This window comes from Nelusetta ayraudi, unplaced genomic scaffold, assembly GCF_046127955.1.
Source record: "Nelusetta ayraudi isolate G7.1 ecotype Tasmania unplaced genomic scaffold, CSIRO-AGI_Nayr_v1 ptg000070l, whole genome shotgun sequence".
NCBI classification, from domain to species: Eukaryota; Metazoa; Chordata; class Actinopteri; order Tetraodontiformes; family Monacanthidae; genus Nelusetta; species Nelusetta ayraudi.
This window is the reverse complement of record NW_027466120.1, coordinates 607,213-620,439: the sequence shown is the minus strand read 5'-3', so window position 1 is coordinate 620,439 and position 13,227 is coordinate 607,213. Positions and strand designations below refer to the sequence as shown.

Here is a 13,227-nt window from a genome sequence, read left to right as displayed (position 1 = left end):
CTATGGCAAATCCTCAATATTTATTTTTAAATGGCATCGGCCGACTGAAACAAAATGCAAAATTGCATAATAAAACTCTGACTGCGTTCTTGGTGTAAACACATTAACAAGGTAAAAACTCTGTGACTCCGGGGTTTTGTTAAACAAGGACTTTCAAACATTTATAAAAATGTATAAATTATTTATTGATTCATCAAATGCTGCTAACAGAGCAAAGAAAAAAAAAATCAGATTGGTGTAAGAAGATAACAATTAGAGAAAAATGACTTAAAAAAACACTTTAAACAAAAAAAAAAGGAAAGCTGTGAGGTGTGAGGAAATGTTCCCCAAAGATGAGCCTGTTCTACATGTATACACAAGTGTGTAGCTGTATACGGTCTTGTGGCTTCTAAGCAGAATGAATCACATCTCGCCACACTGCGCGATGACGACGGGGAGCTTCGGCTTGTTGTTGGCTCCAACTGGGATATTCTGGTGGGACAAAGAAATACTCATTCAAGAACAGATGTGCAAACACCACAACTGCACCACTGATGCACGTAAGAATTCGACATAGCAATGACTCCCAAGTAAAAGTTTTGATCATTTATTCTTGCCACAATATGTGTGACTGCTGATGACAGACGCTGAGAGATTTTACCTCAATTTTTCTCATGGTCAGCAAGCCATCAATGAGTTTTCCTGAAACAGACATAGAAAGATCACTAAAATCAAAAAAAAGAAACTAAAAAGAAAAGTAGAAAAGTTGAAACTGGTTTTACTGACTCACCAAAAACAACATGCTTTCCATCCAACCAGTCACACTGGCTGCAAGTGATGAAAAACTGACAACCATTTGTCCCGGGGCCACTGTTTGCCTGAATGAAATGCAAGTAAATGAGACAAAAATTTACAAGTACATTTTCATAAACATCACCTCGTCCGGACACATCAGGGTTAACTGCATTTTAAAATCAATCAATCAAACAACTACCAGGAACCAAGTCTAGTTGCTTTTAACGTAACTATCTAGGACTAATAAATCATTTCAAATTCTCCAAGGACTAAGTCACTCTAAAATGAACGGATTAATCACATCAGCACAACATTGCATAAACAAGATGTTGGTAAAAAGTCACCGATCGTCATACGGTGGGTGAAGTTGAGGTCAATGGACTTACTACTGATTCAATAGCAACCTAACATGCCCCACAGAAATACAGGGAACAGATAAACAAAACTGGATTATTAATTAAACTGTGGGACAACTGTGTGCACACACTCTCAAATCTACATTGACACTATTACTATTCTTCAACTACTTTTTGGGGGTTGGAGTGCATGACGGTAGGGGGTATTCAACTATTCTGAGTTAAGTTCTGTATTTTTCTTTTTTTGTATTTAATTACTTATTCAAGTACAAAATTTTTGCACTATTTTAGGTTATTTTTTGCACTATTTTAGGTTATTTTTATATGCTCTGTTCACTTTATTCTTGTTTGCCCTATCTTCTGGCTGTTGTAACACCTAAATTTCCCCGTCGTGGGACGAATAAAGGTTTATCTTATCTTATCTTATCTTAATATAGTGATGTATGAACATGTGAATGAGGTGGAGGGCTACATTATGACTGCTTTACAACAACCGGCTTCAAACTTGATTGTTGTTCTCCACACATACCATGGACAGGAGGCCAGGACCAATGTGCTTCTGTTTGAAGTTTTCATCGGCAAAAGGACCCCTGTAGATGCTGCAAATGCCAGTTCCGTCCCCCTTCACGCACACAGAAAAAAAACCATCATCGAACAGGAAGTAGTTCGAGCATTCAACCAGCAGAGGGGGATAGAGCAGCGCTGTGACAAAGCTGCGTAAAGGATTCCTCTGCCCATGTCTCAATTTCAGAATTGAGGCGGAATTCTACACGCCTGCCAACACTTTCTGATACTCAGAAAAATAAATAACTGCAATCTATGTCATTTCACCTTCTGACCGTCAGATGAAGCTGTTCCACAACGTTTATCAAGAAGCACATGCCACATGATCAACAATATTTTTCTAAAAGTGCAGCCATGCCATAACGTTCATGCAGAGCTTGACGGCAGAAGGCTTTACTAAAGGCCCGTTGAGAGGTGGAACTGATAGGTTTAATCTTCATTTTTCCAACTGCCACACAAAAGCAGCATTTGACAACAGTTGGCAGAGGAGGGCAGTGGTGTATTGCACTTACCTTGACAAAGTCTCCGCCTTGAATCATGAAGTCTTTGATCACCCTGCACACAATCATCATTTATTGAGTTAAATGACTGTGGATCAAAGAAACCTAGGTTCACACATTTAAAGTGTGCAAATAATTGAAAAGAAAAGCCTACACAGGAGGGCTGTTAAAAAGCCTTTAATGAAGCGGCTTGGTTACATTCAAAACCATTAAAAACCCTGATGTGTTTCGCCAATCAAGCCTTCCTCAGAATCGAAAACTTGATGTTTGTTTTTTTGACTCTCTGAGGAACACTTGATTGCCGAAACGCCCCATGGTTTTTAATGTGCAAATAATTTATTCCTCATCAGAAATGGTGAAAAATGTCAAAGATTAGAATTAGCTGTTGTTCAGAGCTCCTGACTAACATGTTTACAAATTAAAGTCATAGAGAACAACTGATAGTTACAGTTGTAGTCTTACACATCTCCTGAAAAACAGATGAGACATTACAGCCATAGCTCATTATTAGTTGTGATTTTATTTGATGTGTACTGCACATCCTGAAAACTAGTCTTTTTTTTTTTTTAATTATTATTATCTAGACCAATCTTCTATGTTTCATACCTGTGAAACGTGCAGCCCTTGTAACCGATAGGAACCCCGTCCTTCCTGTAGAGCAATAAAACGAAATGAGACAAAATGCACTCAATGACTAAAATTCTGTCTGTAGCCATGGATACTACAGCAAATAAAAACACGACAAATGTTATAAGTCCTGTATCTGAAAGCTTCAACAGTAAAATCTGAGTCGGAGCGGGCAATATCAACAATTTGTCTTGAGAGAAATTATCAACTGCAATTAAAAAGCAACACGGCAAAGCTTCTTGCAAACAACTGTATCTTGAATATTGGTGGGCCTCAGCGTTCATGTGTGCATGTCACAGCCACTTTGTGGTTGGTCCCTGTGTCCAATCCGACTTAAAAAGGGCAAAGTCAACACAATAGCTTTTAGAGAAATGATCCACTGTAGCAGAAGTTCCCCCTCACTTGCTGCTGTGTATAAATTATATCAGAAAAAAGACAGAGAGCTGCTTGTGGAAAGTGATTACAATTTTTGTATGAAACACAACATGTTGAAGGATTTCACAGTGGAGGAGGACTTGTTGGTCTTGTGGGCTCAGGGCTCAATCCTAGGGCCCTTGCTGTTCTCTCTTTATTTACTTCCTCTGGGCTCCATTCTTCTAACGAATGGGATCTCTTTCCATTTTATGCTGATGACAGCCAAATGTATGTGCCACTGAAAAAGGAAGATGTCTTTTTTTCGAAAGCACGTTCAGCTTGTCTTGATGACATTAAAGTCTGGATGGCCTTACATTTTTTAAACTTCCACGAAAAGAAAACAGAAGTGATGCTGTTTGGTCCCAGTGGCTCTTGTGATCCCCTCCCTTGTTGATTGGGCCCCCCCGGCGTTGTACATTTTCTAACTTGGGTTTTAAGGTGGACAGTAATTTTAAACTAGATCGACAAATCAGCACAGTGGTTTAGTCCAGCCTTTTACATCTTAGGCAGTTCACAAAGGTGGAGCTATTTCTTGCACTGACAGTCATCCATGCCTTCGTCACGTCTCGGCTGGATTACTGCAACGCACTTTATTATGGAATCAGCCAGTATTCTATTGCACGTCTCCCTTTAGTCCAGAATGCGGCTTTTGACTGGAACACGGAAGAGGGAGCACATCACTCCCATTCTGGCCTCCCTCCACTGGCTGCCTGTGCATTTTAGAGTTCATTTGAGGAGTCTTTTCTTTTTTGGTTTGTTTTTAAATCCTTGAATGGTCTGGCCCCACCTTACCTCTCTGAGCTGCTTCACCCCTACACTCCTGCTCGGTGCCTCAGGTCAGCTGACCAGCTGCTCCTGCAGGCTCCAAGGTCTAAGCGAAAGCTCAGGGGAGACAGCGCTTTTTCTGTTGCTGCTCCTTCGTTGTGGAACAATTTACCTCTCCACATTAGGCACATTTTTACGTTATCATGTACAGCACTTTGTGTCAGCTGTGGTTGTTTTTAAAGTGCTTTATTTAAAAAAAAAGTTGAGTCGAGTTGTGCACACAATGAGCACAATGTCCTTGTTGTAAACATTTGGGCTAAAAATGGAGTTAAAGGACTTTTATTTTGTGTCAAAGAGGACTGACGTGTTTTCTGAACACTACAATGACTCCACATGAGCAGTATGGACACGTTTTTTTTTTTTTTTTTCTATGGTCTATCGACGCTGTAGTTGATGACTACTGTAGACGCCCTTTGAGGGGACTAAGATAATGATTAGACAAAGTCAACAGAGCCACGGTTCCAAAGTATTCAGTCATAAGTGAAGCATTAGTTTTGTGTGTGAACTACCCCCTTGAGTGAAGCTGGCACAATCTTTAGACGTGTGCAAATGGTTTGACAGTGTAGGGTGCAGTGCATTACCTGAACTCTCCTGTGCAGAACTGCCTGCAGAAAACAATGAAACCAAGTTAACTTTGCAGGAAATTTTACACTGGACCTAGTATAAACAAAATAAAGGAATTCATCAAAAGCTTAAATACATAAAGGCAAAACAGGATAAAAGTTGTCACCTAAAATTCTCTGCTGTCTTTGGAACCACATCGGCAAAGATTTCAAACTTCATCCTGCCCACATCCTGATGAACACAGAAACACAGAGGCACCACAGTGGGAATGTATACAGGAATAGACAGGTCCCACGGCAAAAAGTAAATTGAACCAAACAAGAAAGCTCAGTTGAACCGGTCTAACCTGTCACACTAGGCACGGTACGGACATGTACCATAAATCCATCAGATTAAACGCTGTTTAAATTTGAGTCATGTCAACACTCTGCTCTGATTAAATTGAAATGACACTTCAATCAGATTGTGCAAGTTTTTGAGTATGGGATCAAGTGGGCATGTCTCAAACGGCCTACGTCACACTATACAACAGCAGAGGAACCCACAAATCAAGCCAATCAGTCTATTCAGTGTTCATATGCAGGAGCTGAATAGGGCTGCAACGATTAGTCAACGTGATCGATTACGTCGACAACAAAAAAATCGTTGACGCGTCGTGTTATTGTTATTGTAAATTGCCGAATGATAACCTCACACTACGGGCGCAACAAACTCATTTCTACCTGCAGTGCTGCGCTGAGGGTGGTGTCGCTCATTGTTAACATCCTGCAAAAAAACGGAGAAGTTCTTTGCAGGAACTTCTCTGTTTAAAAACGTATGCTGTCACGTTACGACAGTATAACACAGGTGTGAAGATTTAAGCGAGTTGGGTTAAACAGAAGTCCAAAACAGGTGGTGGAAATAAAGAAGATAATAATTGATAGATCAGTCGACAGCAAAAATAATGGTTAGTTGCAGCCCTGAAGCTGAATGGATGGCAGAGGTTCGGAACACGTTCAAGAATACATCCTTAGACAATTCCGCCTGACAAGACAGCAAGTCATCCCAGAGTTGCTTGTGCGTTTTGTACAGAGGCATCCGACGCCACCCCCCCCAGACCCCCACCCCCGCTCCCACCCCCACACATCTCAGAGAAAACATGCAGCTTCAACAACAATGTATGCATTTCATCAGCAGTCCGGCTGTGAAGAAGAGAGCGGTTTTGTCCCCTCGTGTGAGGTCATTGCTCAACTGCCCTTTGCTCAACATGCACAGCACTCAGTCAGTGACATACAGTATAAGCAACCATCACATGGTTCTGACTTTGCTATACACCAGACTCGGAGCTGTTGTGGTTCCCAGGAAACAACCGAAAGTTTAACACAATAAACAGAGGAATTGACAAGCTGAGGCCATCAAATATCAGGTGAGTTCAGACGATAAATTACACCCAGCAGTGCTTTTATGGGTTTTTCAGCCAGTGGCCAATCGAGCAGGACTTTAACGTGTAGCATCTTCCTTGTTAAGATAGCAGACAGGGAAAGGTGAGAAGACATCTCAACAAAGGGCAGCCAAGCTCAATAGCTGCCACTCCCGCCTCGGCTTACCTTACTGTTTCTGCTGGACAATGAGTGAGGCCCAAGAAAATGTCAGTGTGAGGGTAAGAATGGCACAAATCTATTGGAGCTAACAAAGTATTCCATTTTTCATGACAGTAAAAAGTAAGAAGCAGTACTGCTTTTAAGATGAAACCAGTTACGTTCTATTTTTTCAAATTACCTTTTGCTGGGGAAAAACGCAGACCTTCAAAATGATTTTAAAATAATATTGCAAAACGAAATAAAAGAAAAATGTACTATGCAATTATGCAATGTGCGGTTTTCCTTGCCAAGGCCCGAGCTTCTCCACCGGGAATGTTTATACACAATGAATGAATTCACCTGTGAATGAACACGATTAGAAATTGCGGATCTTTTCACTCCTAGGAGTTCAGTCTCAGTTTTGCTCCAGGCAAAATGTGGACACATAAAGTTGTAGCAAATCGAACTGGCTGCAGAATTTCTGTGACCAAACTAGGTTGACGTGCTTTGAGAACAACGGTCACTGGGCTGTGGTTTCAGTTGCTACACACATTTATAGGCTTGAGGTTGTCTGCACTCAATAACTGCCAGACTGAGGAGGAAGAACTGGTTTCCATACAACTGGGGGGGGGGAAAGGTGAGTCAGAGCATTGACAATAGGGAGGAGGAGCCCTGTGCCACTGCTTTAAAAGCAACTCTCAACACAAAAACAAACAGCATTGACACAGACGCTACGTGCTACCAGACCGGCAGCCTGTTTTACGTTTAGTTTCAATTCTGCACACATCCAGCCAGAGGATCAACGAGGGAAGCTCCAGATTGAGAGAACACCGGGCAGGTCGGTAAAGAAGTCTCAGACTCACACTGTGTGTTTTTGTGTGTGTGTGTGTCTCTGTCTCTCTCTAACAACCAGGAGGGGTTTCACCTTTGATCACCACTGAAACTAATGTGCAAGTGAGGAGGAAACAAAACGTGGAGCCGAGATGGGGAAAGTCAGAGTGCTTCTTTGGCACAAACAGACTTTTATTCTGTCAGATATGGGACTTATCAGCGTTAACAAAATATGTCAACTGTGAAGGGCAGCATTCTACTGAGTGCTGCTGACGCACTTGACTGCAAGTGTGGAGAAGTAGAGTTAATATTACATTAATCCAAGTATGAGGCAGTATTGTGCTCAGGGGGTGGGATTCAAAAAGCGTCTTGTCACTCCTTAAAGCATGTACAGTAATATACTTGTGGTGTGTGTTGTGGTAACGTGTCGAGTTGTTTTTGTTGAAATGAAAAGAGAAGTGGCACACACGAGAACGCCACAAACCTGAGGCGCTAAAAACACTGCGGTGCAAAACCATTTTAGATTAACGGACGGTGACAAAGGCGATACATAGATGTACTTCCAAGTTACAGCAACTCCACAAATTCCTTGAGTTTGAACCTAAATTCCTCAGTCAGCTGTGCAGTGCGGAGCGAGTGGATCGGCTTCACAGTCAATACAATCACCACAGTATTGTAATGGAAATTTAACCTATTGATTAAAGGAAATTCACGAAAACTGACGCTTATCAATTAAACAATAATCAATTGGGTGAATTAATTAGTATCCCTAATAGAGACCTCCAGGGTTTAGGGTCCAGGATGTTGTTGGCCCACATCTACAGTTTTTCTTCTTCGTCTGTCTTAAATTGAACTATCCTCACACCTAAGTCCGAGTTCTTCTTGTCTGCAGCTCTCACAGGACTTCTAAGAAACGGTATTGGAGGTGTTGCAACCGCATTAATGCAGCCTTAGAGGAACTACGCGGGCAATCGAAATGTTTGCTATAATAGAGCAGTGGGAAGTTGGAGCGAGCTGCCACACAGGCAGCACTGATAAGTATGTCTTCCTCATGCTTTTCAAATTGGGACTGGATATGACCACGTTTTATTTTTGCTCCCGGAAGCCTTTTCCCTCCCTTTTGAGCATGTGCAGCCTGTCCATTGTCCTGGCTGACTTGGCCACGGTATTGACTTTGGCAGCCGTGTGGTTTCTGGGACCGGATGACACGCCTGTGTCCCTCTGCTTGCTGCTGGCGACTGCCTCGACGACATACGAGGCTCTGCCACTGCCCATGGCCTTCCTAGGTTTACTGAACTATTGCCTATGTGACACTTGCCACCACAAACGCAGCACCTCCTGGAAAAAACTGAGAGACGTACTCCTAACTCTGCTGGTGTGGATAACGGCTCTGATCTACTCCTTTTGTTTCGCCAAAGCCGAGATGTTGGAGCTGGATGTCAAGCCAAAGACAAAGGCTCTAGTTTGCCAAGTCAAGGAGTCCACTGCGGTCACCTGCTTTATTTTTATGTCTTTCACTGTGGTACTTTGTGCAGCATTGCCCTATTTGTCAAGTATTCCTCGGTGGCTGGAAGAGGCTGACCAATTGTCCGAGAAGAGAGAGGAGAAAGACAATCAGACGAGTGACTTCTTTGTCGTTTCCTCCAAGCACACAGAGACAAAGCTCAGCGAGGAGCACCCGGAGAAGCCCGACCGGCCACCCATGTGGCTCAGCCTAATGCTGGGCTTTGCTGTGTTTTGGATGCCTTATCTCGGTACATCTGCCATATGTTTGCTCTTCGGGTTCGGAGTACCGGCCTACATCAACGTAAGCGTTCTGTGGTTGGAGTGCACCAATAGTTTACTCATGGGTGTGGTGTTCTGGGCAAACAGTGACCTGCAGGGGCCTTACTGCAATCTACCAGAGAATGTGTGCTCGTGGCATGCTTACTGGCACTTGAGCAAAGGCACAGGGCAGCAGCAACTGCCCATTGCTGTGTTCAACCCATCCAAAGCAAAAAGAAAAACTCTTTTCTATGTGTAACACATAAAAAAAGTGAATCAATGACAGAAGGAATGTTGTCTAAAGTATGCAATTTCAAATGTTTAAAATTTACAATTGAAATACATTTTTTAAAGACATGTAATAAATGTTAAATGCATGAATTCTGCACATTTTACCTTATATTTATTTACTATTAAAAATGTATTCTGTGGTTTCAGAATGATTTTTGATCAAACTCAAGAAGGCAGATTTCAATCTTAGTTTCACTTTCACTTCTTTACAGATTCAAACTGGTATTATCTTATTTTTTCTAAATGAAAATGTTATGGTATAATTAATAATAATCTATTTTTTCTCAATGATCCCAGTAATTACAAAACATTTTCTGTAACATTTACAAAACATTTTTTTTTCTGAGGATTTTTTTTTTGAGGATTCAGTAACCATTCTGTTTTTTATGCACCTTAATTTAATGTGGATATTCCTAATCCATTCTCAATAGAATAACAACAGTGCATTGCCATTTGACAATTTAAAGCAGGTATTAAAAAACCCTTAACAATCAACCATAAGAAAGTTTATCAAAATCGACAATATATTGTTTAGTGGGAAACAGAAATCTGTGCTACACATTGTGTTCGCTGTGTGGACTTCTTGCCAAATAACCAAACAACTTCCTGAAATAAACTGTCCAGTGGTAAGTGGGTGTTATACAGTGGATTAGTTAGATAAAAGGAAATGACGATACCATGAAGCCACTATCTTGTACAACTACAAGTGAGAGAAACATCAATCCGGGTGCATGAGGGTGAGATCACAGACAGTAACTCTGACATAGAGCTCAAGCATGCAAGGCAGTCTGGGTTGTCTGTCTTCATGCACGATAATGTAGAAACATTCTCTTTACTCTGACACAATAAAGTTGCATATAACTGACTTGTATCATCCACATCAATTTGGGGCCAGTGTGCAAACTTTTTTTTAAAGTGCACACTTTAAGCTGTGAAATTACGTTCTGTATTTTCACTTTTTCTTTTAAGATTAACCAGTGCAATGTTTTTGCACGAAATACAGTATGCAGAAACTCTTCATGCCCTCTCTCTCTCAGCCACCTTATTCAAATTCCATCTCTAGTCGCTCAGCAGTGTCTCTGTCAGACCACTGTGTTTGGCTCCAGAAGTTCCTTTCGAAAGGAGTCCAAGATTCCGACTGTTTGCTCTGCAGTGACGCAAGCAGTTCTCCCAGGATTAAGAGCGCGAAAAGCAGCATCAACATCATCCAACTCATTCTTCTTACATTAAACCACACCGTGACACAGCAATACAGCAACATAACACCTTGAAAAGAAAAAAAAACACTGCTCCATGTCATAGCAGTCGTTTCACCACTGCCATCCAACAGTTTGACAGAAGTGATAAAGCTAGCAGACGCTCGATCCTCATTAGCATTTGGCATTAGGGAAACTGCTTCGCACAATAACAGTCAGAGATAATCATGGTGATGGTGACAAATACAGATGGCGCCACAAAAGAAACTGAAATGAAAGTTCAATCAGAACGTGCATCTTTACTTTGAGGTGTGGGATCAAGTGCACAGGTCACAAACGGCTAACACCAAAGTACACGACAGCATCAGTGGAACCCACAAATCAAGCCAATCACTTCATTCTCAGTTTCACCCCACAGCATAAAGTGAACACTATGTGTTGTTCCATTGGCCGCAAGTGACCGGATAAAATGCCCATTGCGTACCTGTTCAGAATTGCATCTAAATGCAGACTTATTTAAAATTGTGTCATGTCAACAATCTGTTCCCATTGAATTGAATTGGAAACTTCAATTGGATCGGAGGAAGCGGTGTAACTTTTCTTGTTTTGGGGTGTAGGATCAAGTGTGCATGTCACAAACGGCTTTTTTCTCTTGCATATAGCACTTCTTTCAATAAGCAAGTCTGAAACATTTCATGGAATAAAAAGTGTAAGAATGTATAGTAAATATAACCATACAAATGAAAGGGGATTTAGTAACTTTAAATATTGGCAAGAACAACAAAAAAACAGTTTTTGGTGTAAATTTGTGTAAAATTCCAAGTTATCACATGATGATTCCACTTGAGGGTGGTACTTCAACACCTCAGGAGACGCCTTCAGTTTTGTATAATTCTGATTTAGCATTTCAAAATATAGGTCCTCCAAAAATTGAGATTACGTATAAATTGAAAATCATAGATATTAGACAAAGAAATCTCAATTTTAGGACAATGTTCGAAATGCGACAATAGAATTTTAAGGAACTGTGAAGAGTCTCCAAGGCAGGGGGGGGGGGGGGGGTCACCAACGTGGTGCCCGCGGGCACCAGGCAGCCTCCAAGGACCTCATGAGTAGCCCACAGACCCGTCCAAAAAATTGCTCCAAGGGTTTTGTACATTGCAAATTGGGATTATTAAATGACAACTAGGAATTGTACCCACATGTTTTTCTCTGTTTTCCCATGAATAGTTTCAGCTTTACTTTTAACGAAATAAATGCTGTATGCAAGAGAAAAGCACTTGCACTTGCAATTACTGAGCACACGGTCTACTGTAGCGCTAGCAGGAAGGAGCTAGCAGGAAGGAGTGTCCCTTAGCTTTACCCCGTCTGCCGGTTGGATGACTTGACCGCAGTGGTAAAACGGCAGTTTGTTGCATGTAGCACAGTATGTTTTGTTTTAGAGTAGATTTTACTCTTAACTTATCCGGTCTGTTGCTGTGTTGCTGTGTCAGGGTGAGGTTTATTGCCACCGCAGTGTTTCACCGTCATCACCTCTCAATATAGACAACCGACAGGATTTTTGTTTTTATTTACCGTGCTTAGCTAATTAAACTCGTTACTCTCTCTTCATGGACATCGACTGTAACTTAATATGTATGTCCGACGTCTTCTTTGAGGTGCAAAGGTGTGGATTAAATTCCTTTAAGTTCAAAAAGGCCAAAAGCCCCATTCATTGAACTACGAACCTGCCGAGTTACAAATTTGGCATTCTTTTATTAAAACTACTTTTGCTATACTACAATCTCATTGTCCTTTCAAAGTATTCGATTAGCAAACAAGTAAAACATACGGTTCGCACTTTTGATAATATATAGGTTTAGTTAAGAAATGTGTTATTTGTGAGACAACGTTCAACGTTAGCTTTAGCAGCAAATTAAAGCAATATTTGGGTAAATTCATTTCCTTTACTCACCTGTCCTCCGATTGTTACGTCGAAGAACACAACCGGGTTAACGGGGTTTGACGGCTGAACGGACATTGCAAAAGTTACGGCGTTTTAAACAAAACTATAATGGCAATGAATTTATTATGAACAATTTGAATGCGGGCGCATGCTCCGCTCTCAACCAAGTTCCGTAACGTATGTGCTGACGTAGTACAGAGCGCAGTTAGGGACAAAATACGCTGAGCACAGAAAAGTTCTACATAATGGCTGTTAGGGAAGCCCTACGGGTTTCCATCTAATAAGTCACATAAACCCAATAGCTGTCTCGTGCCCGTGTGTATTTGAAGCAGATATAGAAAAAGAATAGCTATATCTTTATTTTATATAAAGCCATTTGCAAGAGATTTCTTTTTTGAGCCTGGTTAAAAAAAGAATTAGAAGAAGAAAGTAAAAGGCAAGGCAGCTTTATCTGTATAGCACATTTCATACACAAGGCAAATCGGTGTAATTTACATGATTTAAAGTTTAAAATTTAAAAGCATTAAAAAAAACAAAAAAAAACAAAGAACAGTCTTCTAAGACGAAATGCAGAGGGGGAAAAAAGACAAAAAGATAACAATAAAATATAAGATGAACAAAAGCACTGAATTATAAGCATAAGAGAAAAGAAGAGTATTTAACCTGGATTTAAAAACATGCACACTTGGGGCTGACTTCACTTCTGTTTGCAGCTTATTCCATTTGTTTGCAACATAACAGGTAAATGCTGCTTCACTATGTTTATTTTGAACTCCTGGCTCCAATATCTGACCCGAGTCTCCAGACCTCAGAGTCCTACTGGGTCTATATTCCATTGGCATTTTATTTATGTATTCTGGACCTAAACCATTCAGTGACTCATAGACATGTAGCGCTCCGAGTCTCCTTCAGAAATTTAAAGTCTATTCTATAGCTGACTGGGAGCTAGTTTAAAGTCTTCAGAACTGGAGTAATATGCTCTGATCTCCTTGTTCTGGTAAGAAAGGGCAACTTATC

The 13,227-nt window shown here is 40.9% G+C and overlaps 2 protein-coding genes across 5 annotated transcripts; one reads left to right on the top strand and one right to left on the bottom strand.

Moving 5' to 3' along the window:
* Window positions 1–160: 160 nt before the first annotated feature.
* ppih (peptidylprolyl isomerase H (cyclophilin H)) lies at window positions 161–12,405 on the bottom strand. The gene is made up of 9 exons (XM_076042130.1): window positions 12,220–12,405; window positions 4,791–4,855; window positions 4,642–4,665; window positions 2,801–2,845; window positions 2,207–2,249; window positions 1,660–1,752; window positions 770–857; window positions 641–681; window positions 161–471 (listed from the first exon to the last, which is right to left on the bottom strand). The coding sequence occupies exons 1-9, from the start codon at window positions 12,283–12,285 to the stop codon at window positions 403–405; spliced, it is 534 nt and encodes a 177-aa protein (XP_075898245.1). The 5' UTR covers window positions 12,286–12,405; the 3' UTR covers window positions 161–402.
* Window positions 5,935–9,222, top strand: LOC142898864 (putative G-protein coupled receptor 160). Of its 4 annotated transcripts, XM_076042124.1 has the most exons (3): window positions 5,935–6,029; window positions 7,097–7,137; window positions 7,916–9,222. In XM_076042124.1, the coding sequence occupies exon 3, from the start codon at window positions 7,991–7,993 to the stop codon at window positions 9,035–9,037; it is 1,047 nt and encodes a 348-aa protein (XP_075898239.1). In that variant the 5' UTR covers window positions 5,935–6,029; window positions 7,097–7,137; window positions 7,916–7,990; the 3' UTR covers window positions 9,038–9,222. The 4 variants fall into 4 exon arrangements, with proteins under 4 accessions (XP_075898239.1, XP_075898236.1, XP_075898240.1 ...); XM_076042121.1 differs by lacking the exons at window positions 5,935–6,029; window positions 7,097–7,137 and adding an exon at window positions 6,880–7,021; XM_076042125.1 differs by lacking the exons at window positions 5,935–6,029; window positions 7,097–7,137 and adding an exon at window positions 6,880–7,021 and having other exon boundaries at window positions 7,907–9,222.
* Window positions 12,406–13,227: the final 822 nt, after the last annotated feature.

Bases quoted from the DNA above. Each gene is read 5' to 3' on its own strand.
- ppih (XM_076042130.1), bottom strand. From the start codon at position 12,285: ATGTCCGTTCAGCCGTCAAACCCCGTTAACCCGGTTGTGTTCTTCGAC. The intron at 4,666-4,790 runs GTGACAACTTTT...TGTTTTCTGCAG, and splicing joins AAGACAGCAGAGAATTTTAG to GCAGTTCTGCACAGGAGAGT. The intron at 472-640 runs GTAAAATCTCTC...TTGTCCCACCAG, and splicing joins TGACCATGAGAAAAATTGAG to AATATCCCAGTTGGAGCCAA.
- LOC142898864 (XM_076042124.1), top strand. From the start codon at position 7,991: ATGTTTGCTATAATAGAGCAGTGGGAAGTTGGAGCGAGCTGCCACACA.